The sequence below is a fragment of the Scophthalmus maximus genome, chromosome 11, assembly GCF_022379125.1.
Source record: "Scophthalmus maximus strain ysfricsl-2021 chromosome 11, ASM2237912v1, whole genome shotgun sequence".
Lineage (NCBI taxonomy): Eukaryota > Metazoa > Chordata > Actinopteri > Pleuronectiformes > Scophthalmidae > Scophthalmus > Scophthalmus maximus.
This window is the reverse complement of record NC_061525.1, coordinates 63,294-87,351: the sequence shown is the minus strand read 5'-3', so window position 1 is coordinate 87,351 and position 24,058 is coordinate 63,294. Positions and strand designations below refer to the sequence as shown.

Below are 24,058 nucleotides of genomic sequence, written 5' to 3'. Positions count from 1 at the left end.
CGCTAGCACGAGCAGACGGTGCCGGCTATATATTGCTTACATCTGCCCTAGGTCCGACGTACCGTGTCAGTGGAGAGATTAATTCCACTCTCCTCTTACTGAAGCAGTATATATTGTTTCAGGTCCTGTTCTTACAGTTAGCTGAGTGCACTCGCTCAGTCTAACTTGGTGGATCGTTTGCTATTTATTGACAGCTACTGTGCTAGTGAAGAGTGTTTGCGCTCCCCTCTCCCTGCATAGACTGTAACATACTATAGAAGCCATTACTACGATGGAGCATGCTTTTAGGACCTGTATGGCTCCTCTCCAGCCCGAGGATGTACCTCTGCCTCTCTTGTCTTGGCCTCGGACATTTGAGGGAGGGTCTCTCAGAAGACCCATGTATGAATTGCAGTTACATGCCTCGCCCAGTAAGAGCTACTAGAGTGGCCGAGGTGGAATGCCTGATGGATGATGCTGGCTCCACATCGGTACAATTGACTCCAGCCCAGCCTACTCGTTCCAAGCGGCGGGCTGCAGAGGCTGCAGGTGCTCCCTCCAGGAAGACAGCTAAATCTGACAAATTGTCCTCTAAGGTGGATCAGCTAACTGCAGAGCTGGCCCAGATGAGGTCTCTGCTCCTGTTCCTTCATTCTGATGCTGATGCCTCACCCGAACCAACCATGCCTGAGTTGGTTCCAGGGGAGGATATTATTTCAGTGGCAGCCTCTGCCACTCACTTTCATGACTTGGGTGTTGAGGCGCCCTCCCGGGCCTCTGAACCTGGCTCTCGTTCATCCCCTCAGAGCTGTTTGGAAGGGACGGAAGTGGGCACCATGAGGTCCATCATTTGCGCAGCACTAGCGCGCATGCAGCTGGATCTACAGCAGTCTGAGCCGCCACCTGCTAGTGCTTTCTCTAGGCGCACTCCAGCCCCTGTTTCTCCCTCTGATGAGTACCCGAAGGAGTTGCATTCATGCTGGAGGGACACTAAGGTTCTCACCCACCTTCCATTGGATGGCCGGACTCTGGCAGCCATGCAGGATGTGGCAAAAAATTCGGTCTTGAATAGTGTTCGACCAATTTATCGGCCGGCCGATAATATCGGCCGATGTTTGCGTTTTTTACATGAATCGGCATCGGCCGATGCGCGGCTGCTACGTTCGCCGATAGTTTTTTTTGGGAGGGCAGATCAGGTTGCCAATCAGGCCCGGCCCCGCTCTCTCCGGAACCATTTACCCAGCGCCGTTGCGGAGCCTCTGCCCTAGGCTGCCGCGCTGCACGCCCGCCGGGTACCAACTCTCCCTTCTCCTCCGGAGAGCGGGAGGGGGATTCAATGTCTCCCACCCCGCTCTGCCGCTGGCTCTGGCCGGCTTAGTCGTGGGTCGCGGTGGATGGAGCGCCCAGTGGGTTTGTGTCTTTCTCCTTTTTCTCCAAACGCTTTGCCTCGCGGAAATTGACTTTTTAATCTCGGGGGGGGCGCCGACGGCCGGGCGCGAGGCTCGGGGTGCTGTTTTACGCATCCTCCACGTCCTCGCGCTCTCTCTGCTCATCGGCTGGCTCTTCTCCCCCCCTACCCTCCTTCTCTTCCCCGCCTTTCCCCTCTGCTTCGGCAGGCAGGGACTGGCCGTGGTGCCTAAGCGTCGCCCCCCCATGGCCCTTAGAGGCTGGGGGGCCAGATACTGAAGTCAAAGGGCCGGCGGTCGGACATTTCTCCCAGCAGCAACTAGACTGCTGGGCAGCTTGCACTTTGGATCCCTGGGTGGTTTCAACCCTAGCCCAGGGCTACAAGCTTCCATTCCCACACCAGCCCCCAGCCTTCAGCCGGGTCAACATGACTATTATCCGCGATAAAATTCTAGCTCCAAGTCAAGACCCCCTGTTACAGCCGGGGGGGGGTTCTACTCAACTTATTTTCTGGTCAAAAAAAGGTGCAACGGGCTTTGGCCAGTCCACGATCTAAGGGGACAAGTCAACAAGTTTTTAAAAGTCTTGCTGTTCCACATGTTGAGCACAGCAGAGGTCCTCCATGCTGTTGCCAGGGGTGACTGGTTCACCTCAGTCAACCTGAAGGATGCTTTTTTCATGTCCCCATTGTTCCTCACCACCACGTGGCCCAGTTGTGTCTCAAGGTTAACTTGGAGAAGAGCTTTCTGAACCCCTCTCCAGACCATAACCTTCATCGGTGTGGCTCTGGACACAGTCACTATGAGGGCCTGTCCCTCGCTTCTGCGCACAGATATCCTCCACCACATATCCTCCAGATATCCTCCACCATCTTCTCCTTTTCCGAAAGGGAAAAGTTACTTTGCCTCTTGGGCAAATTGACGGCTACCTCGACTGTCATTCCATTGGGCTTGCTGTCACTGCGCCCCCGTGCAGAGGTCGATGAATAGCTTCCACTTGAACACCTCATGGCACAGACACAAAAGGCTTGAGGTATCACAACATTGTTTTCTTGCTCTATTACAATGGAGGAAGAGGTCGTACCTGACAAGAGGTGTGCCCATGGGCTCTGTTCCATTCCATCGTGAAACCGCCATTACGGATGCCTCCCTATCGGGATGGGGTTCAGTGTGGCAAAACAAGACAGTTCGGGGGCAGTGATCTGCTCAGGACTGCACAGAGCATGCCAGTGTGCTGGAGCTACATGCTTTGTCTGTCAGTGCTTCTTGTCTGAGGTGGAACTCAGATAGTTCGGGTATTACTCTGTGGCCGAATACGGCTTTTCTCCCTAAGGTGCTTGCATCTCAATCAGCCTATCCAATTGGCACGGTTGACCCCCCCATTAGGTGAGGGGGACAACAACTCGGGGCTGCTATGCCCAGTGCGGGCCTTTAAAGCCTTTGTAGACACTAGTGCAGACATGAGGCAGTCTGACCAGCTTTTTGTCTTTCATAGTGGTCCTAGGAAAGGTTGTGCTCTCTCAAAGCAGCGCCTGTCCCACTAGATCATGGACGTCATAGCCTATGCATACAGGGCAAAGGGCCGTCCTCTACCACCGGGAGTGAAATGCCACTCTACCACGAGTGTCTCCACGTCATGGGCCATCCTGAAAGGGGTGCCCTTGGAGATCATATGTGCTGTGGCCTCATGGGCATCACCGAGTACATTCTCCAAATACTACAGTGTAAACGTTGCCACCCCCCATCTATTGGGCGTGGTTCTTCAGCCAAGTTCATCTGCTTCATCTTTATGAGGTGGGTACTCAGGATTCCTCGTGACTCTGTTGATATGAGCCATCCAGTGTTAAGCACTGCCTCTAGTGATCCGTAAGGATGAAATAGAACGAAAGTTACGGATATGAATGTTGATATTAATATTCGACCTGTGCACGCGCGAGACGGCAGTATCCAGTGTTAAGCACTGCCACTGGTGGTCATCCAGGATTCATAGAACCTTAGTTATATCCGTAACTTTCGTTGCATCTGCATCAGCAAGCATCGGTGTACTGACAAAGAAATTACATTTTTGATTTAAATCCTGGGTTTTATCTCCCCTTGTCTTTAGCTAAGGGGACCCTGAGAGAAGAAACACTAAGGATTTTCCTTCAGCAGATTGCTGCTGCTATGCGCATCCTCAACAACAAAGGAATCATCCACCGTGACCTGAAACCACAGAACATCCTGCTGTCATATACGGGCCGCAAGAAGTCCACCATCAATGGCATTCGCATCAAAATAGGTAAGAGTCCTTCATTGGCTTGGGTAGTGTCTTTCTTTCGGTGTGTCATGTTTTTTTAAACTTTCTGCTCATTATTTAGTTTTTCAGATTAATAATCAAACACCTTAGAGTACAGTCTAGATTTTGATATGCTCATGTATCTAGTGTCTTGTAACAACCAATAAAAGGTGTTCTCCTCCTTTCATCTGTTGAGCCAGCTGTAAATGTGTCAGCAGACTGAAATAAAACAATGTAGTGCATTTGTTCAATCCAGATTTATAGTTATCACAGATTTGAAAATTCTTTAGCAGATTCTGAAAAGCCATACTGTCTGCAGGTGGTCCTGCTTTTCATGTCAGAGACCTGATAGTATGACTTTTTGTTCATAGAAGTACTTTTGGCGAGAAGCAGAATGAGAGGCAAGTGCACTGGCCATGGAAGAGACCATAACATTACTCTTATTTTGGCATCTGGGTTGTATTGTATTGTAATTAAACTAGTTGTGACAGGACTGCTGGCTGTTTCATCTCTATCATAGATTTGTTTTGAGTGCAAGACTGTGTTATGCATGCGTTTGTCGCTCAGGCTTTCTCCACTCCAACAATAGTGATTTGTGTTTATGGTAATAATAACATGTACTGACTGGTGTATCTAATATTTTTGTCCTGCAGCTGACTTTGGCTTTGCACGGTACCTCCAGAGCAACATGATGGCTGCCACACTATGTGGGTCACCCATGTACATGGTCAGTGTGTGTGTGTGTGTGTGTGTGTGTGTGTGTGTGTGTGTGTGTTTCTGTCTGTATGTCTGGAATTGCTCTTGGGGTCGCTTTTTTAATTTCTTGTCAGCTGTAAGTTGCATAACTCTAATCACTGTGGAGCTTAATTTGTGACCTCTTCACCTTCAGGCCCCAGAGGTCATCATGTCCCAGAACTATGACGCCAAGGCCGACCTATGGAGCATAGGGACAGTCATCTACCAGTGTCTGGTTGGCAAGCCACCATTCCAGGTTAATACTGCGCACAATAAATGTGAGAAATGTGTTTGTAGATGTGTGTCTAATTTCTGTATTAATCTTTACAGGCCAATAGTCCCCAAGACCTGAGGATGTTCTATGAGAAGAACAAGAGTCTACAACCTATGTAAGTCACAGACACTTTTGATGACACATCTCTGCTTGCATCTGTGGTAGCCAACTTGGTGGCATGCGTCTAGGGTTGGCAGTGGCTGTCAGGGGGTCATTTGATCTTATAAATCGCTCCAGACTGAATTATCTTCACATATATTAGATGAATGAAATTCAATTTTGTACTTGTGATTCGCAAACGACGAAGCGTGCTGATTTTGGTGATCCTTAAATTTTCTACTAGCAGATTGACAGTTTCACCAGGTGTCTTTAGATTTATATAGTACACTCGGACTGACTGCCACCAAGATTTATTAGATCCATCTGGCACAGTGTGACATGCAGTTTTACTATTTAAAAGATAAGAGAAACAAGACATTAATATTTGTATGCTCTTCTTACCCAGCATCCCAAGAGAGACTTCTCCACAACTTGGTAACCTTCTACTGGGCCTACTGCAGAGGAATCAGAAAGAAAGGATGGACTTTGGTGAGTGCTGACATAAGAATGACTTTTTGGGTTTTATATATTTTGAGATGTGTCTTGATGTTTGTTAAAAAATACTCTCCTGGTCTGTTGTGCCCCTCTCACCTCCCACTAAAGACAAATTTTTCAGCCATCCGTTCTTGGAGCCATCATCCACCATCAAAAAATGTAAGCACAAAGGTGTCGCTCCTTAGCAGCAACACATACTGTTCTACACTTTCACATCATCCCGCTTGAAAACACAACCAAACAACTAACCATGTATTACTTCACCTCAGCGTGTCCAGTGCCGGTCCCCAGCGCCTCCAACACAGTAACGGATTGTTCCTGTGGCAGCTCACCATGCATCCGTTACAACTCTCCTCCCGTGAGTTTGATGTTACTCTGTACTGTAAATCCTCATTCAGCAGGGATTACAACTATTGTGCCTGTTTGCTGCATGGTTAAACATGGTGTTCAAAAAGGGAACTTAAACAGAGCCTTCACAAAAAGTTGAATTATCATGATAAAAAATAGAAAAAAAGCTCTTAATGTGTTTCCTTCAGGCTCAGCTACCACTACGTTCTCCGTGATCACTGCCATCATAAGAGCTGCTGCTAGTTAAAACAATCCCTTCGCACAGTGGCACATCTCATCTCACAGCAGTAGTGGGAATGCAGGGCGAGTCACTTTCTCATGATGTTAGTGTTCTCTGTAATAATGTGATTACAATACTTTGACAGTCAGCACTGCTTTGCCTGGAGGCTTACGTAAATAATTGCATCATTCAGGAACCGGACTACAACATTGTCCTCTCTCTCTCTCTCTCTCTCTCTCTCTCTCTCTCTCTGTCTGTCTGTCTGTCTGTCTGTCTGTCTGTCTGTCTGTCTGTCTGTCTGTCTGTCTGTCTGTCTGTCTGTCTGTCTGTGTGTGTGTGTCTCTCTCTCTCTCTCTCTTTCTCTCTGTGGTGGAGGGGAAGGCGGGGGAAGAAGGGGGGGGAGGATGGAGAGGGGAACGACGGGATGGAGATAGAGGACGAAGAGGTGGGGGCCTGTTCTGCAGTCAGTCAGCCTCTTACTGACTCACAGGTCGCTGATGGTTCGGTACAGGAAGAGATGTATCCCGTGCGGCAGATAAAGAGTTTCCTTCAGAAAACGAAACACTGCAAAAAGGTGAAGTTTGAAGACCATTTTGGGGACAAGCTGGGGTTGCTGACCTCCATGCGAGCTCAGATGAACCTTAGAGGTGAAGGGGGCTTCACTGAGCAGGAGTTCTACAGACTAAAGAATCTGGTTCGGAAGCTCAAAATTGAGCTTTCGAATGCGGAGGGAAATGGAGATTTGTAAACTTTGTATCTCTCCTCATGGCTGGTCTTATGAGTAATTTTACCATCTCCACTCTTAATGTAAATGGTGGCAGAGATGTGAACAAAAGGGCTTGCCTCTTTGAGTATTTACGGCTTAAGAGAATCGGCGTAGCGATGCTACAAGACACGCACAGCGACACTCTAACCGGGACGGACTGGAGGCCGGAGTGGGATGGGGATGTGGTTCTCAGTCATCTTAGCAGCACCAGCGGAGGGGTAGCTCTCCTTTTTGCAAAGAATTTTCTGCCAGAGTCCTACACTATAGAGGATAGAGTGGCAGGTAGGCTTTTGGTAGTCAGAGCCAAGTATGAGCTTTTTCATCTGGCTTTTGTAAATGTCTACGCTCCAACCTCGGGACCTGATAGAGTTCTTTTTTTGAATGAGCTCGGTCGGGTTTTGAGTGAGTGTGACCCAGAGGAGTATTTGTTTTTAGGGGGAGATTTTAACTGCACTAGTGATGATGTACTAGACAGGAATCATAGTGAGCCACATGCTGCTTCTAAAAGAACCATGAAGCGGCTGATGGACACTCACAGTTTGGCAGATGTGTGGAGAGAACGGCATGCGGCGCAGAAGCGGTACACATGGGTTCATAGCAGGGGACATTTTTTCTCTATGGCTAGATTAGTCAGGTTTTATTGTTTCACGCACCATCTTAATGTTGTTAGGGGGTGCACTATATCACCTGTTGGGTTTTCTGATCATTCATGTGTGTCTTGCGATGTATATATTGCTAACATAAAAAGCAGATCTGCATATTGGCATTTTAACACTGCTTTGCTTTTGGATGCGCATTTTAGGGATGTTTTCATTTTCTTTTGGAAGAGTTTTAGGGACAGACGGGGAGAGTTTAGTTCGCTGAGGATGTGGTGGGACCGGGGGAAAACTGACATCAAGCAGCTTTGTCAACAGTACACTCTCAATATTTCTCGGGACATTGCCAAGTCTATGCAAAATCTAGAAAAGACCATAGTGGACCTGCAGAGTTCTGCTGAGTCCGCTGGGAATCAGGGGTGTGTTGACGACCTCAGGAGGGGTAAAGCCGCCTTGGCGAACCTCCTAGGTTTGAAAGCACACGGGGCTCTGATTCGGTCCCGTTTCCAGAGCGCTGCACTGATGGACTCACCGACAAAGTTTTTCTTCAGCCTGGAGAAGAAGAATGGACAGAGCAGAATGATCCCCGCGCTGCGTTCGGCGGGGGGCCAGCAGCTCACCACGGCGACGCAGATCAGGGAGAGAGCCGTGGAGTTCTTCTCCGACCTGTTCAGTACAGAGTACACAGCAGATGACGAGGCCTTCAATGTGTTCTGCAGGGGCCTGCCCACAGTTTCTGGGGACGACAACCGGGAGCTGGAGGGGCCCCTGACTGAAGAGGAGGTATTCAGAGCACTACAGAGCATGCAGGGGGGTAAAGCCCCTGGCATCGATGGTCTCCCCTTGGAATTCTATAAGACTTTCTGGGAGGAACTGAAAACAGACATTATGGATGTGTTCACCAAAAGTTTTGGGGACTGCTCGCTTCCGCAGAGCAGCAGGAGGGCGATGTTAACCCTCCTCCCTAAGAAAGGCGACCTGATGGACATAAAGAACTGGAGGCCGGTCTCTCTGCTGTGTTCGGATTACAAACTGCTGTCCAAGGTCCTGTCCTCCCGGCTGAAAAAGGTGATGGACCGGGTCATCCACAGGACCCAGACCTACTGTGTGCCCGGCAGGTCCATTGTTGACAATGTGTCTTTAGTCCGGGATCTTTTGAACGTCTCTGGTTCATTGGGTTTAGATGCTGGGCTAGTTTCATTGGATCAGGAAAAGGCTTTTGACCGGGTTGAGCACCGGTACCTGTGGAAAGTGCTTGAAATGTTTGGCCTCAGCCCTGGGTTCATCGCCAAGATAAAGGTGATGTATGAGAACATTGAGAGTGTGCTGAAAATTAATGGTGGTTTGTGTGGACCTTTCAAAGTGTCCAGGGGGATTAGGCAGGGCTGCTCGATGTCGGGTATGTTATATGCTTTGTCTATCGATCCAATGTTGCACAATGTCCGCTCATCCATCAATGGCCTGGTTTTACCTGGGTTTAATGCACCTTTTACTGTGTCAGCCTATGCAGACGACATCATAGTTTTTACGAAGGGTCAAAACGATGTGGATAGCTTAGGACACATTGTTGAGGCTTTTCAGAAGATCTCAGAGGCCAAGGTGAACTGGGCCAAGAGTGACGCCTTGGCTGTGGGGAAATGGGCGGGAGGTCTCCCTCAACTTCCGGGTGGGTTGGCCTGGCAGAGAGGGGGTTTAAAGTACCTGGGGGTTTATCTGGGGGATCAGGGAACCACAGCAATGAACTGGGAAGGGGTGGTGGGCAAAGTGGAGGGAAAGTTGAATAAATGGAGGTGGCTGCTTCCCCACATGTCATACAGAGGCAGGGTGCTTATCATAAACAACTTGGTAGCATCCAGCCTCTGGCACAAACTGAAATGTATGGAGCCCCCTGCTGGTCTTTTAAAGAGTATCCAGGCGATCATCCTAAAGTTTTTTTGGGACGATCTACACTGGACTCCTCAATGTGTTTTGTACCTGCCAAAGTAGGAGGGTGGGCAGGGATTGTGGACTTAGTGAGCCGGACTGCTGCTTTTAGACTCCAGTTCGTACAGAGGTTTTTATTTGGGACTGATGATGTTGTATGGAAGCCGGTGGCCAGCACCATTTTGAGGGGGGTGGCAGTTCTGGGTCTCGATGCTTCATTGTTTTTAGTGGACTGTGGTTTTGTCCCTTTGTGTAAACTGCCTCACTTTTATCAAGGACTTTTTACAGCGTGGAGACTTTTTAAGTGGTCCAGACTAGGACCTGCAGCGTCTCTGTTCTGGCTCCTGGAGGAGCCTCTGGTGTGGGGGGCCCGGCTGGATCTCCACGACGGAAGCAGACCCGGACTCACCGACAGGCTAACGGGAGCTGGGGTGACGAAACTTGGGGGTATTGTGGAGGCTGCTGGTCCTGGTCTCCAGAACACGGAGGCAGTGGCCTCCCTGCTGGGACCTCAGGCCCAGCAGGGAGGCCACTGCCTCTGCCTGCTCCCATCTTCTACTCAAACAAGATGCTGGGAATGCGAATGGATTTAATGAGCCATTCGCAGTTTCACTGTACCGGCCGTGTGTACTTAGACTTGCATGGCTTAATCTTAATCAGGCCAAGTTGTCGATCTATAAAAGCAGGAAGGACAAGATAGGAAATGTGTCCGGACACGAGCTGACACACATGTACGTGTCTCTGGTGAGAGCCAGAGTGAGAGTGGACTTCAGGTTCCACTCTCTGATGAACGACATGCAAGAGTTCTTTAATCAGTGGTGTTTCACCACGGCTGTGTGTTCAGTGGAGGAGGATGAGCTCATCTTTCACTCTGTGTTTATGACCTGATTCATTCTGCTTTTCTGTTATTTTGTTGTTGTATTTTTTTTACTCATTTCATTTGTAGAGGACCGTGATGTTCTCTTGTAAATCTTAAAAAACATTGTTTTTTTAAAAATCAAAAAAAATCTCTCTCTCTCTCTCTCTCTCTCTCTCTCTCTCTCTCTCTCTCTCTCTCTGTCTCTGTCTCTGTCTGTGGAAACAGTCTCTCCCAGACATGCAGACTCTGGCAGAAGATGGTCTTTCATCCCCACCACTCGGTCCTCCCAACTTCTTGCAGCTGTCCAAAGAGTCTGCAGGAAGCACCAGCAGTAAGAACTCATCCTGTGACACTGATGACTTTGTCCTGGTGCCTCACATCTCTACTGACAGCTGTAAGTGCTATCACACATACTGTTTATACACACACTCCACACACAGCTGTATTTCAGCTTCACGCAGGTGTAACTCACTGCATTATTTGAAAGGGAGATTGACACCTGGTAGTTACCTGCTTCAACTACAGGTATCATACACTTTTAAACTGTTTTTAGTAGATTCAGAATCTGAAAAAAATGAACCAGAATTGTCTGAGCTGCAGAATATCTGTTTAAAATTATTTGTAAGTCAATTACTCTTCCCTCTGTTATTTGTGAATAAATACTGGCCAATTCATGCATCTTGTTTGTCCATCTACATACTACACATTTGAGCCATGAACACAACAAATAAACACATTCATGTACATATGGACATGCATCTGTTCTGTACAAGCATGCACACACCATTTTTCTACAATTGCGGACACACCGAAGTGGCATTCACTACCTGCCAGTAATAGGTACAGCACACATGCTCACACACAAACACACACTCACACACACTCACACACACTCACTCATATAGCACTTTTTACTAAATCCACAACCAGTTAATTAGACAGCTGCTAAGCATTTCACGTTGTAATCGTAGACTTTCATAAAGAGAAGGCACACACACTTAAGCCCCTTAATCACTGTGCGATTTTTGAAATGCTGTTGTTAAACTCCAAACTGTCTGAGTAAATCGTCTGCGATGTGAAGCCAAAGCTCAGAATTGATGCGCTCACACTATACGTGTGAAACGCCTGTCGGCTCCTGCGAAAAAAGTTTGTGCTTAAGAACACTGACAAGACAGAAATGTGGGATATCTTTGTGCCGAAACCTCAAAAAATAGGCAAAAAAAAGAGAGGAGTCCGTGTATTAGGATTCAAGCACGCACTATATGTCTAATTAACATAATTGGTTATATTACAAACAATGACCGTTCAGCAGCGAAGGGACCCTCCCCCGTAGTGATACGCTCCAACACACTGACTATTTATTATATTTAATATACTATTTATTTCTTATCCTCGAAGCCAAATTTACAGTGTTTGCCATTTCATGCAGGCGCAGTCAGGAAAAAGGCACGGAGTTTAAGCAATCGACTCTTGGCTCTGCTTCAACTGTGCGAGAGGCTGAAGTCGGCCGACCAAAATTTCGGCCGACATGTCAGAAATTTATGGGAACGTCCGACGGCTGGTCAGGAGCAATAAATTGCTGCTCGCGCCCCCCTGTACACGGCAAACGACGCACAGCAAACGACGCACGACAAACATGAAAATCGTCCGACTCTAAAAAGAGTCGTACGACTCAGAAATCAGGGCAAAAACGGCCTTAAATCGCACAGTGTATGCCCGGCTTTACACTGGTAAAATGAATCCTCATGCTCTGCACCTGCTGCAGCACACACACACACACACACACACACACACACACACACACACACACACACACACACACACACACACACACACACACACACACACACACACCTGCTCCCATCTTCTACTCAAACAATGAACAAAGTGCAAAGCTTTGGGAGTGTCAGCTGGCACTTTGAGTGGCATTTAATCAGCTAATAACTGATGATTTATGCGTCAGAAATGCTTGTTGCAACTACTTCATTCTTTCTTTGCTTCCTCAGATGACCAACCAATGGGTGCTTGTCGTCGGCCATCCAGTGAGTTCCTTATGTGTGGAGGGTGAGTACAATGCTGTCACTGGATGTTTGGAACTAAGTCTATATTTCTCAGAGAAGGTTCATAGTTTATGAACCCGAGTGCAAAGCTATAAATAAAGAAATTAAGGAACCTTGATAGTGGAATTAAGCTGTTGCACACAAAATTAAAATAAGAATACTTAAACATTTTGTAAAATACCCTTATTGGCTTAATGAGACTTGCTTGATTGTAGGTTGTTTTTTGTTTTTTAATGAAGTAGCTCATATCAATCTCCTTTGTTTGCCACATCTGGGGATAATAGAGGATGCACGTCTCTGGCAATGTTTCACACACATTGGCCTACACTGGCAGAAAAAAAAAAAGTCTCAACATTTGCAGGTGGCATGCGTCCGAGTAGTTCGCGCATTTGGTCGCAGTCTGGAGACCTGTTGCCTACATTAGCATATTAAACAATGATTGGTTTTCTGTATTTGTGACGTAACAAATCTAGCTTGCCAGGATTCATTTGAATTTCAAATTTCAGAGGAGTGCACAGAAATCTCCTACTCCAGGAGAGAAATGTGAAAACACCTCTATAGTGCCAAAATTTGCTCAGATTCAAGTAAAGTAAACTAAAGTCAATCTCAGACATTTTAGAGGACATAAAAAGAAAAACACTTTAAATATTATCGGCCATGTCCCCTAAATCATGTTGTATTTATAACACAACAATGGTCATCATCATACACAACCTCATGTCCATCACTTTTTTTTCCTGCTCTTTCCATGTAATGATAACATGAACCTCCTTCTATCCTGCTGCTTTTCTTTTTGCATGTTTAAAAGCCCTCAAGCAAAACGGTTCCCGCTCATTGCACCTGTATGTTTCTTTGTTGCTGTCCTGTTTGTCTCCTCCTACTCCAACTGTTTATGCCGGCAGCGGTACTGTACTTCCTCCATATGCCGTCCTCATAATGTCTTTCTCCATACCAGTAACTCTTAGCTGCTTACATGAATTAGTTTAAACATTGACACAGTAGGAACTTTTTTTTCTCTCCATTACAGGAGTTGTCCTTTGCAATTTAATAGTGAGCAACACCATCAAAGAGTTCAGAAATTACAGACCTGTTTTCTCCTCTGTGCCCTGTGAGTCCTACATTGATTGTTGTCGACAACGAAGATAGAGGGAGGAAGAGAAAGTGGGTTTGGGCAGATAGAAAGAAGAGCAGGGTGTCTAGAGAGATTTTATCATTGTAAAGGGAGGATGAGATTAAAAAAAGGGACGAGAGAGTCAAGTCAGGAAATGAGGGAGAAGGATGAAGAGAGAGAGAAGTGAAAAAGTATTAAATGCTAAAATGGTTTAATCCCATCCCCCTCTCCTGGGCTGCTTGGTAAAAACCATGTCAGTGGAGAGACAACTGACTTCAATCACTTCTGATTCAGTCTCTCTTGTCTTTCCACTCCTGTATCTTTTAAAACAGTAGCTGTTCACTGACCAAGAGATTCTCTCTTTTTAACGAGGGAACAATGTTCCACTCCATGTTAAGCATTGGCTGGGATCAATAAATCGTTTTACAAGCTGGAGAAAAAAAGCCTTCATCACGGGTTACAGTATCAAATGTCTTTTCGATCAGTATTAAGTGTGTGGAGAAGAGGGGCACGTGGTTGGGTCCATATCTCACAACTGCAGAAGTCCCACAAAATAACTGCTTTCTGGTTCTTTGTCCGGACTTGTCTTTGACTCACGTGTCCACCTCCTCTTCCCCTGGTGGACCCTCCCAGGCTTTCACATCATTACATAACACTGTTTTCCAACTGGTTCTGTACTCTAACACCAGTTCCTCCACTCCTCCTCCTTTTTTTGCATTTTATATATAAGCAGAGGCCCGGTGCGTTGACTTGGTCATGGCTTTGTGTTCCAGAACATTTTGTCTCCTCTGGAATAACAAAGGAATGCAAATTAAGCTGTGTCTCTCTTCACTTCCCCTTCAAGCAGCCTCACATGTGCCGTTGTCTGGCCCTGCCTTTAGCGCTGCCCTCAGCAGGATCAGCTTTAAGCTGATTGGGCCTGCCTTTGTGTTTATATGGAAGCTCAGCCCCCCCTTTTTTCACCCATTGACTCCCCTCATGATCTGCCAGGCTAAACTTAGTTCCTTAACCTGCCTCCACACTTAAGTAAACAAGGACCTCAGGGCTACAGTGTCCCTACATTAGCAGTTGTTCTGTTCTACTTCAGACAGGAGCAGCAGCCCTTTGGAGATTTGAACTATTATGCAACCTGAAGATGTCCTGCTGATATGGAGGCATCGGCAACTTTGAGTTCACTGGCTAACCATACTCTTCTCCTTGGCCGTCCCTTCCAGGCAACCCCAGCCCACCCCAGGACAGACCCCCATGGTGTCCCCACGGATCGAGACCACCCCCATCCCTGTTCCCACCCAGGTCCGCAACTACCAGCGCATCAAGCAAAACCTCTCTAGCAGCCCGACTACCACGCTCTACAGCTCCCCCAGGTAAGAGCTACCTGTGATGTAAGTCCAGACTTAACTCTGCATGATTAATTTAAACCTGACAGTTATAAGTAATCAAACACCTGGAATGGGCACCTGTTAGTCAAAACCAACTTGTGGCTAATGTTTAAATCACCAATTAGGAGTGAACTTTTACAAATGTCTTAGGTAATGAAAACCCAGTATATTATTTCATCAGCCATAAAATCACATCTGCTTGAGTTTTTGGCTTGCAAGGCTGTTGCTCGAAGGGTTTGTCTGCAGTTTTATTTGAAGACAACAACTCTTTAATTCGTTTATTGTTGATTAAGAGAGCATTCTTCTCATAGCTCTGAAAACAAACCTCTTCAGAACTGAATTGTATTTTCTTTAAATTATATTTATTTGTGTTTTCTAGGTCTGGCACAGTGAGACGCTCCAACACGAGTCCTATGGGTTTCCCCAAAGTGAGCTCAGGCTCCCCTAGCTCTGCAGATGTCCCTCAAACAGTGGGACGACGTCTCTCTACCGGCAGCTCCCGGCCTTATTCCCCGTCACCTCTCGGTAATGTCATGACCAGACATGTTTCCAAGCACGTCGGTCTTTCAGTAACACATTCAAGACAAGAGTTGTACATGTCTAGAATTTCACAGTTTTATAATCGCTTTGCTTGTAGTGGGCACCATCCCTGAGCAGTTGGGTCAATGCTGCTGTCATCTGCAGAACCATGAGCCTCGCAGCCGGAGCTCCTCAGGAGGTCAGTTCATGGGATGAAACTTCATGCCCACAAAGCCTACATGTGTACATTTGCATTGACATTTAAGTTAAATTAAGTAGTTATTTGCAAGGAGTGGTTGTTTTGGTCCTCTCCTCTGTGTCATAACCCCCTTATTGATAAAGTGCATGAGTCGGCATGAGTCACGGTCCTTTTTAAAGACTCTGACGGTGCTGTTATATTCACAGTACTCACAGCAATCACACTGTTGTCGAGAGGTTTGCTGTCATGGTGACCTTTTTCTAAAAGGGGGGGGGGGGGGTAAAGTGTACAGTCTGAAATGAAGCCTCAGTCAGACAGACAACAGTATTTGTCTCTTGTAATGGAAAGTAGCAGAAACAGACAGATTTCATGCCCAACACAGTCTCTGTGGAAAATGTCAGGACTGCTTTTCTTTTAATTGGCAGAAACTGTGTGATGAAGCGAAACTTGTGAATGTGTAACCAGTGGCATCACATCCTGCTGGTATTATTGTCTCAAGTGCAGAGCAAAACTTGGAGCTTAAGACTTCAGCTACAGCTGAGAAACACAATATAGTTACTTCACATGGTGTTTCTTGAATAACATTACAATTTTGTTGCAAACTGTAGAAACAGCACTATATGGGTTGTTTATGGGAGCCTCTATTGCTAAAGTGAATTTTCTCACCCCTTCTCCAGGTTCCCCCGTACCATCCACTCAGCTCCTGGGGGCTCGGCTCCAGAGTGCCCCCACCTTGACTGAGGTCTACCAGACCAGACAGAAGCTCCACAAGCAGCTGTCAGACCCCATTCAGCCTTCCTCCTCCTCCTGCAGTCACTCCCCTCAGCTCGGCCGCCCAGCCAACCTTGGCTCCTCCCCCACCAAGTTGTTGGGCTCCTCCCCCCGTACGTCCGACTGGCTGCAGAAATCCCCCCTGCCCACTATTATTGGTTCTCCTACCAAGGTGAGTGCAACTATTGGTGAGTCTACAGATGGCCAATACTAATAATAAAAAAGTGAACATGTCAGTTATTAAAGTTTGTCTTTTTTATTCATTTAATTTCCATTCAGATAATTTCAGCACCATTTAAGATCCCCAAAACGCAGGCATCCTGTAACTTGATGGCACTGGCAGACACCCCTGTGCCCACCAAGACCTCAGCAGATGTCCGGGATATCTGTGCCCACCACTGCAGCCCGTACCTCGCTGAACGGGCCGCTGCCCCCGAGGCTAGTCGGACATTCGGCAGGTAGGACTCACTGAAATAAACACATCTCAACCTCTAACTTTACTGAGTTAGACTTATAAATAAAGCCCTGGTCCAGTCATAATTGTCCATGATTCTGTTCCTTTGTTTACATATTTATTGTAAAATTGATCAGTAGTACACTTGTCCTGTGGGACCTTAAATCTTCATTCCTTTCCTTCCTAGTTTTGACCACTATTAGACCCTTGATATCTAACTCATGTCATGTATATTTACACAGTTTTTGGAGGAAAGGGCACCAGCTTGGAACACAGGCCTTTTTGAATGTAATAAGAGACTTGAACATTGTGAGAATTTTGTCATTCAAAAAGTGAAATGCTGAGTCCGGCTGTGTTAACCCCCACCCCCTTCTCTGGGGTTCTCTCTGTTACGTGGCATCTGCTGTTGTGCTAAAGTTGCCTTTGATCTCCCTGCAGGTCCATTAGCACAGGTCGTCTGTCTGAGCAGCCAATCAGAATCACTCTGGGCGGACAAGCTTATCAGGGCAGCACTGATAGCTTGAACACAGAACGACCCATGGATACGGGTATGAGTATATTACTGCACTTTCTCTGACAGTCTTTTCCACAGTTCGCCTTAATTCAGTCTTTTTAGTTAATATTTGAAATGATTTATGTCTGTTTTTTTATTTCCATATGAAAATATAGAATTATACTGTATCATTTTGGAGTGCACTTAAATATCTATGAAGCTTGATTTAAATGTCAACAATAGTGTATTAAAGAGAATATTTCATATCCTCAAAGCCCCTGCAGGTCCCATTGGGCACGCTCAGGGTGGGTCAGCGAGTTCCCGTACTGTTCTTTTCACCGTGGGTTCACCACCCAACAGCAGCACTCCTCCTACATGCAGCCACCTGTGCAGCCGACCACGGACCACCTCTGGTGAGGACCCCTTACCTGAGCAAAGTGTGCAATCAAATGAGCTAGAAGCAAGAAAAAGTAGAGTTTGCCTCAGACTACAGCCACACTACTGTGTTTTAGTTTTAAAACCAATCAGTGTTGCTACGTTTAGCCCTGCTGTCCAACCTACTCAAGATTTTATGAGATCAAATTATACAAACCTGAGAAGTTGGTAAATTTTGCTCATCCTGTGTACGTTTGCAAACTCTGGGTCTGCATCACAAGCCGCATGCGGCTCTTTGGGTGCTCGTGTATGTTTTGTTTTTTTACATTAATCTATTATTTTGTGTGTTTACTTCAGCAGAGCAGCTCTCAGATTGCCGTTTTGTACCTCTCCCATCACGTTGTACATGCACTCACGTTCACATATACGGACAACAAACTGTTTTGATGAATCTTGACTCAGTAGACAGAACCCTGAAATGGAGAATCAGTTGTTGGTTGACAACGTCTTTACTGATTTCAGATACTCGTATTAACCAGAAATTTGTTTAAAGACAGAAAACATTTTGACTTGAACTAGACTAAATCATGATAGGTAAATAAAATGTCAGTAAAACTAATAAACATTTTGTCTAAACACTAAGACAAAATCTAAAATAACTGCCAAAATGAACATTGGTAAATTCCCAGTTTTCTGGTGTGTGAGTATAAACTGAGATATTTTTGTTATTTGTCTGGATGCATTCTCAGTGAGGGTCAAAAGTGTTTATAGCATGATTTGTTTCATGCTCTTACTACCTCAAGTGCGACCCTGTTGATAAACAATTATGTGGTACTGCAGCACAGGTTTGATAACATCGCCTTCTCTCTCTGTCCATTTCCTCAGTGGGCTCCAACAGTTCAGCTGGCTCCCTGTGCTCCACCAGTGGTCGGATCTATGTCGGATCTCCCCCAGGCATGACCATAGGCTCCTCTCCTCCAGGAGGTGTTGGGGGTGGGCAGGCTGTCACCGGGGCAGAGGGGGGACCCAGTAGTCTGCGCTACGTCCCCTATGGTACCTCCCCTCCAAGCTTGGAAGGATTCATCACGTTCGAAGCACCTGATCTTCCTGAGGAGACTCTTATGGAGGTGAGAGAGGTGGTCTGCCACACCTGCTTGATTTTTGTCTTTATCATCACTTAACAGTGAAGTTGAGAAGTCGGCAGCTCAGTGAAAGCCCATTTTGATTTCTTCTGGTGAAGCGTGAGCATACAGACACACTGATGCACCTGCGGATGATGCTTTCCTTCACTGACTGTGTCCTGGAGATGGCAGCAGTTCGAGCCGGAGGCACAGAGCTTGGCATTTCAGCAGCCTCCCTCTACCCTCCCCAGGACAGTGTGGTTGTGGACCAGATTAGCCAACTCAGCAAAGAGTGGGGGTAAGGAATGACCAAGTCTTGTCTGATTTTGATAATCTAATACAATTAATAATATGATTATTAAAACTACTGAACTCTTGGTCAGTACTGTTAATAAATTGTTCCTGCATTGTTGTTCCTGCAGTGCTCGAGATTTCCCATGCTTCTAATATACTGTGGTTGTGCTGCCCTCTACAGGCAGGTGGAGCAGCTGGTTCTCTACATGAAGGCAGCTCAGCTCCTGGCTTCCTCCCTCCACCTGGCCAAGGCTCAGATTAAATCAGACAAACTCAATCCTTCCACTGCTGTTAAACAGGGTGAGTCTTCATCTCCCTATATTTAAGTGTATTAAAGAGTGACACTATAGTTATGTCTATGTAACCTAGCTCTGTCCTCAACCTACCTCAAATACAAGTACACTTAGGTAAAAAATATTTAACTTTCTCCCGTTCTTCTCTCAGTGGTGAAGAATCTGAATGAGCGTTACAAAAGCTGCATCTCCCTCTGCCGGCGGCTGACTGACAAACTCAACCACTTCTTCTCTGATAAGCAGCGTTTTGTGGACGAGATCAATAGCGTCACTGCAGAGAAGCTCATCTACAATCACGCTGTGGAGATGGTGAGTGACAGACACCGTGCAGAAACACAAAAAACTGTCTGAGCCAAAGGAGACAAAAGGAATTCATCATTTCCACTCCCTTTTTTCAAATGTTCCATTTCAGCTGTGCCAGTTAGCCTAATGTGCTGCTCTGTGTCTGTGATTGTGTGAGCCAGGTTCAGTCGGCAGCTTTGGACGAGATGTTCAAGCAGACAGAGGATATAGCTTACCGCTACAGCAAGGCTGCCATGCTGCTCGAAGGCCTGTCCAAGATCCTACAGGACCCCACTGACATTGAGAATGTGGCCAAATGTGAGGAAAACTACACTGTGACTTACACAGACATCTTACACTGGGCCTCGTGCAAGAGTCACTTGTATAGAAAGATTAGTTGTGAAGTGGCATGTACGAGGGATTTAGGAGAACTAGTCTTCTCTCGGGTACAAAGTGATCTAGACATATCATGCGAGTCATGTTCAGCTAGTCTGTCACTTCTCTATACGTCATCTGAATGAATGTGAAGTTTAAATATGTTATTGATGTAATAATGACTTTTCCTTTTAAACAATTTCATTTCAATGCCATATTTTTTTGCATGGCAATTTACACAATTCAGTATTTTCTAGGAAAATGTTCCCACTACAGCATCTTAGGGAAAGGCAAGTGGTTTTAATCCAATACACTTTTTGTAAAATTCAGCTAATATTTCTTCACGGTCCGCTAGAAATAAGTTTTTTGGCTCAGCCCAGGCTCCTGGTGTGTGCAGTTTGTAAACATCAATCCCTGACACCTTAAGAGACGTGATAGCGACAGACACTATGACTAAGGGGTTTTGGCCTCTTGGTTAGTCCGTCTCAAGGGGCAGTAGGCGATTCTAAAGCAAAACACATTTTGTAAAAATCAACGAATATTTCCTAGCGGTCCGCTAGCTGTCGGTTCTGTGTGCGTGCCAAAAAAAAATCCTGTTTTTCGGCTCAGCCCTGGCTCTGTAAATTGAAAACAAAACAAATGGGGCAGGCTGCACCAAAAACACTGCGAGCAAGGGCGGGGGAAGGTGGGTACTGAGGATGCTGAGGGTGCTGCAGCACCCCCTAGTGACAAGGGGCGGAACACAGTAATATTTCATCACGTCATCAGCCTTAAATAGAAATTGTTAAACTGAGTAAAGCAATGTAATGTGAACAGTCTATAGCCTTGAACAATGCTCAGCTTTTCAAATTGTCTCCAAGCCCATTTTTGGAAGGGGATTTAATTCTTGCATGTTTTGTTTTGTTGTGCAGAGCATGTGTAACGATGGTCAGCCAGTGCTGTGTAGTGTCTACTCTTCACTTCCCATTGTGCTTTTAGTGCCCATGGCTAAGTTTCCTTGAGGGCGCGTCAGTCTCACTCGCTGAAGATCGTGAGTCCGAATCTACCCTCTGACAGTTTATTGTAACATCCTTCCCTCTGCATTTTTCACAAATTGCACTGTGCACATGCACATATATTGTGCGCACTTTTACTGTGCACCCCCCCTCAGCGAAAATGTGTTCCCGCCCGCATGACTGCAAGTGCTGTGTCTAGGAGGCCTGCGGTCAGTCTAATAACTGTTATTTACCTAATTTCTCTTTAAAGAGTTCTACTAATAAGATCTTGTTGTTTTTTTTTCCCTGCAGACAAGGCCAGTGTGGACCGCAGGATCTCAGCCCTCTGCTATTGCACTGTCACACTGTATGAGTAACAGAGCTCACATTAATGAACACACACAAACACCGGGACCCGACCTAAGACTATTAACTACCATCCTCACAGAGCCACTGTTCCTTCCTGTAGCAGTTCAAGCACTTTTTCATTTGATACAGTACGTTTCATCAATATAAATCATCGGTTCTTTTTATCGGCTGCATCACGGACTGAACTCTGACAAGTGACTGATGCACAGATTTACAACCAAAGACGACCAGGGAGCCAGAAAACGAAAGGCTGAAGCCAGATGTGGATATAATTCATGTACTTTGATGTGCATGTCTTTTTTAAGGATATTATTTGTTTGGGGGGGTTTCCAGGACAGGATGGACAGAACCCTGTGTGTTATGAACTGGAACAGACTCAAGCTTCACATGAAGCAGTTCATCTTTTAAAATCCTACTTACTGTGTGGTTATTAACTCTGTTTAAGTTGTTGTTGTTCTTATTTATTGGTTCAGAAGAACATTGGTGTTTGAATCTCCTGTCTGTCTTGAAAACCTGGAGTATTGAAAAGGAAGGAATTGGAAGTGAGCAAAAGGCTTACAAGCATGGACATTAACATACAGCCATTAGAGCAAAGAACCAGTAGATTTATAATTGCTTTGTTTTTACTTTTCTTGTGTTGTTAGGTCAAGCACTTTATAGTGGACTGAGAGGAGGAGTTGGTCTGTAAAACACCTAAAGGTAGATATGTGAAGGTATGGGATGGGTTTTCTAATCACTCCTGCTTTCACACTCAAAACTGAACTGCTCTTTGTTCATGAGTTACTAAGTCAGCTGCATACATTTCCTATAGGGCAGAGAAACCAGGGAAAACAGGGAAAGCAAACAGTAAAGACACATCAGTGACGATCAGAGATTGACCAGAGGCTTGACAGAACCAAGTATCTCGACTTTGAATACATATAATTAAAGGGGCGTTCTACTGATTTCACAAAGTAGGCTGAGTTTATTCATCATATGGAGTATTGCACATTCTATGATTCTGTGATAACTCAGATGATGTCATCAGGGTCGTTATCTCAGTGATGATGTCATTATTTATCTCAGTTATGGGTTGAAAAATCCCATATATATAAATTGGAGTGTGGAATTTATGAGATAGGAAGTCACCAGACAGGCCTGGTCTATTGGCGTAATGATGAGTGGTAAATGTAGGATCTTGGAGTGTTTTTTTAACCTCATTAGGGATTAAAACTATAATTTTAACCCCTTTTGCTTTGAATTTGACCATGCTTTATTTACATTGTTTCTGGTAGTTCTCCAACTTTATGGAAGTGTAATACCAAATTGGTGGAATATCCCTTTAATTCCAGATACATTAGTTGTGTCTGGCATATGAAGAATTTGCTAAAGTTTGAATGCAGCCGTCTAAGTGAATTGTGAAACTGGACAGTCATTACTTGACAAGTTACCTGAATAATATGTTTAAATCTACTAAAAATACTACAGCTTTTTATGTTATCCCAGTATCTGTAGCTACTTTTTAACAAAACTTGTTTGCAAACTTGTATAAATTTGTATGTGGTTCATGCAATGATTCTTCTCTCCTTTTTTGGGAGGGGAGTGAGTGATTGAGTTTGTGTGTGTGTGTGAGATCACAGTTTGAGTTTTTTGGCTTGTCAATGACGATGCCATCAGACACCCTTGCCTGTCAGTCAACAAGCACAAATCTTTATATGTACAAAGATGAATTTGATACATTTTATTCCTGTCTGCCAAGGGTTTGATAAAGGACACCTATTTTGGTAGAACAGGGGTGTGCGAATGAATAAAATAAAACTTGTGGCAGCTCTGAATCTTTCCAGAGAACTCTTTACCAGGGCTGTTCATTGTTGAAATCAACACATTTGTTCAGTGGATCTCATGACATTTTCTGATATAAGTGTGATGTCTTCAGACCAAACTTTTGTGAGACTTGATTTGTCACAATCTTCACTGCCTAGTATCCACTTAGTCCCTCTGCCTCCCCTCAAGTCCTCTGCTGTCCTCCCAACAGTGTATGTACTGTATATATATATGCATGAGCGTCTCTCTCTCTCTCTCTCTCTCTCTCTCTCTCTCTCTCTCTCTCTCTCTCTCTCTCTCTCTCTCTCTCTCTCTCTCTCTCTCTCTCTCTCTCTCTCTCTCTCTCTCTCTCTCTCTCTCTCTCTCTCTCTCTAGGATACACAAACATGCACTTGCCAGGTGTGCATTAAGGCCAGTAGTATAGAGTTAATGGTGGAAAAGGAGGTGCCTTCTTCTCATGAAAGCAAGACAGACCTACTCCTGTACAGGTGTGAATACATTCTTTTTCTGTGTAAAAAGGTGTGTAAATACATTCACAGGCTCTGGGCCTGTTTCTATGATGTACTGTTCTTTTTTTCTAGACATATTTGTGTGTCAGTTTCGCTCATCCACATAAAGCCTTTCACTCCACGGAGTGAGGAGGGAAAAATATAGCTGAAAAAAACCCGCCTGAATCTTTGGTCTGTACCATTTTGTCCATGGACTGTAACTAAAGATGGACTATTTTAGATAAAGCATGGCATCTATGTTACCCTGTAGAACCCCTAGAACCTTGAATGTATGTTCCCTGTTGTTTTGCGCCTCTCCAGCTTGATCTGAATGCATTTTGAAGAACCCCACTGTCAGTCACAACCCTGAAAATGCAACACTGTCCAAGCGCAGATTTTTCAAAGAGAAACGGTAATGTTATACTTGTCTCACACCGTTAGGTGGCTCTCTTTGTTCTTTATGGAACTCAAATACAGTCTTTGTTAATAAAAAATGGAAAAAATAAAGAGGTCTTGCCGTGTTTTATTTTTCTGTGTCCCATATGTGAAGATTTCCCAAGTGACCAGTTTGCATGAAAATATCTCCTGAAAAAGTTCATGAATTCTTAACTTTGAATGTGATGATGGTAATAAATGTTAATTACTAATTGTTCAATATTTTATAAAAGTAATCTGCAGTTTTATTGTGCTACAATAAACATACTAATTTAAAACGTAAAATGC

At 45.3% G+C, this 24,058-nt stretch overlaps 1 protein-coding gene across 5 annotated transcripts in view; it reads left to right on the top strand.

The window, feature by feature from the left end:
- ulk2 (unc-51 like autophagy activating kinase 2) overlaps positions 1 to 23,842 on the top strand; it is a 44,049-nt gene extending 20,207 nt beyond the window's left edge. For 2 of the 5 annotated variants that reach the window (XM_035622560.2, XM_035622559.2), the window contains 22 exons: positions 3,490 to 3,663; positions 4,314 to 4,387; positions 4,550 to 4,651; positions 4,726 to 4,784; positions 5,175 to 5,257; positions 5,372 to 5,422; positions 5,533 to 5,621; positions 10,201 to 10,369; positions 11,982 to 12,039; positions 14,361 to 14,510; positions 14,905 to 15,050; positions 15,163 to 15,243; positions 15,921 to 16,186; positions 16,294 to 16,472; positions 16,907 to 17,016; positions 17,237 to 17,374; positions 18,222 to 18,463; positions 18,577 to 18,755; positions 18,933 to 19,051; positions 19,196 to 19,353; positions 19,509 to 19,644; positions 20,988 to 23,842. In XM_035622560.2, coding sequence (XP_035478453.1) covers positions 3,490 to 3,663; positions 4,314 to 4,387; positions 4,550 to 4,651; positions 4,726 to 4,784; positions 5,175 to 5,257; positions 5,372 to 5,422; positions 5,533 to 5,621; positions 10,201 to 10,369; positions 11,982 to 12,039; positions 14,361 to 14,510; positions 14,905 to 15,050; positions 15,163 to 15,243; positions 15,921 to 16,186; positions 16,294 to 16,472; positions 16,907 to 17,016; positions 17,237 to 17,374; positions 18,222 to 18,463; positions 18,577 to 18,755; positions 18,933 to 19,051; positions 19,196 to 19,353; positions 19,509 to 19,644; positions 20,988 to 21,052 — 2,828 coding nt within the window. In that variant the 3' untranslated portion in view covers positions 21,053 to 23,842. Of the gene's footprint in view, positions 1 to 3,489; positions 3,664 to 4,313; positions 4,388 to 4,549; positions 4,652 to 4,725; positions 4,785 to 5,174; positions 5,258 to 5,371; positions 5,423 to 5,532; positions 5,622 to 10,200; positions 10,370 to 11,981; positions 12,040 to 14,360; positions 14,511 to 14,904; positions 15,051 to 15,162; positions 15,244 to 15,920; positions 16,187 to 16,293; positions 16,473 to 16,906; positions 17,017 to 17,236; positions 17,375 to 18,221; positions 18,464 to 18,576; positions 18,756 to 18,879; positions 19,052 to 19,195; positions 19,354 to 19,508; positions 19,645 to 20,612; positions 20,732 to 20,987 lie in introns of those variants that run through there. The other 3 variants (XR_004789770.2, XR_004789769.2, XM_035622561.2) reach the window with 3 other exon arrangements.
- Positions 23,843 to 24,058: the final 216 nt, after the last annotated feature.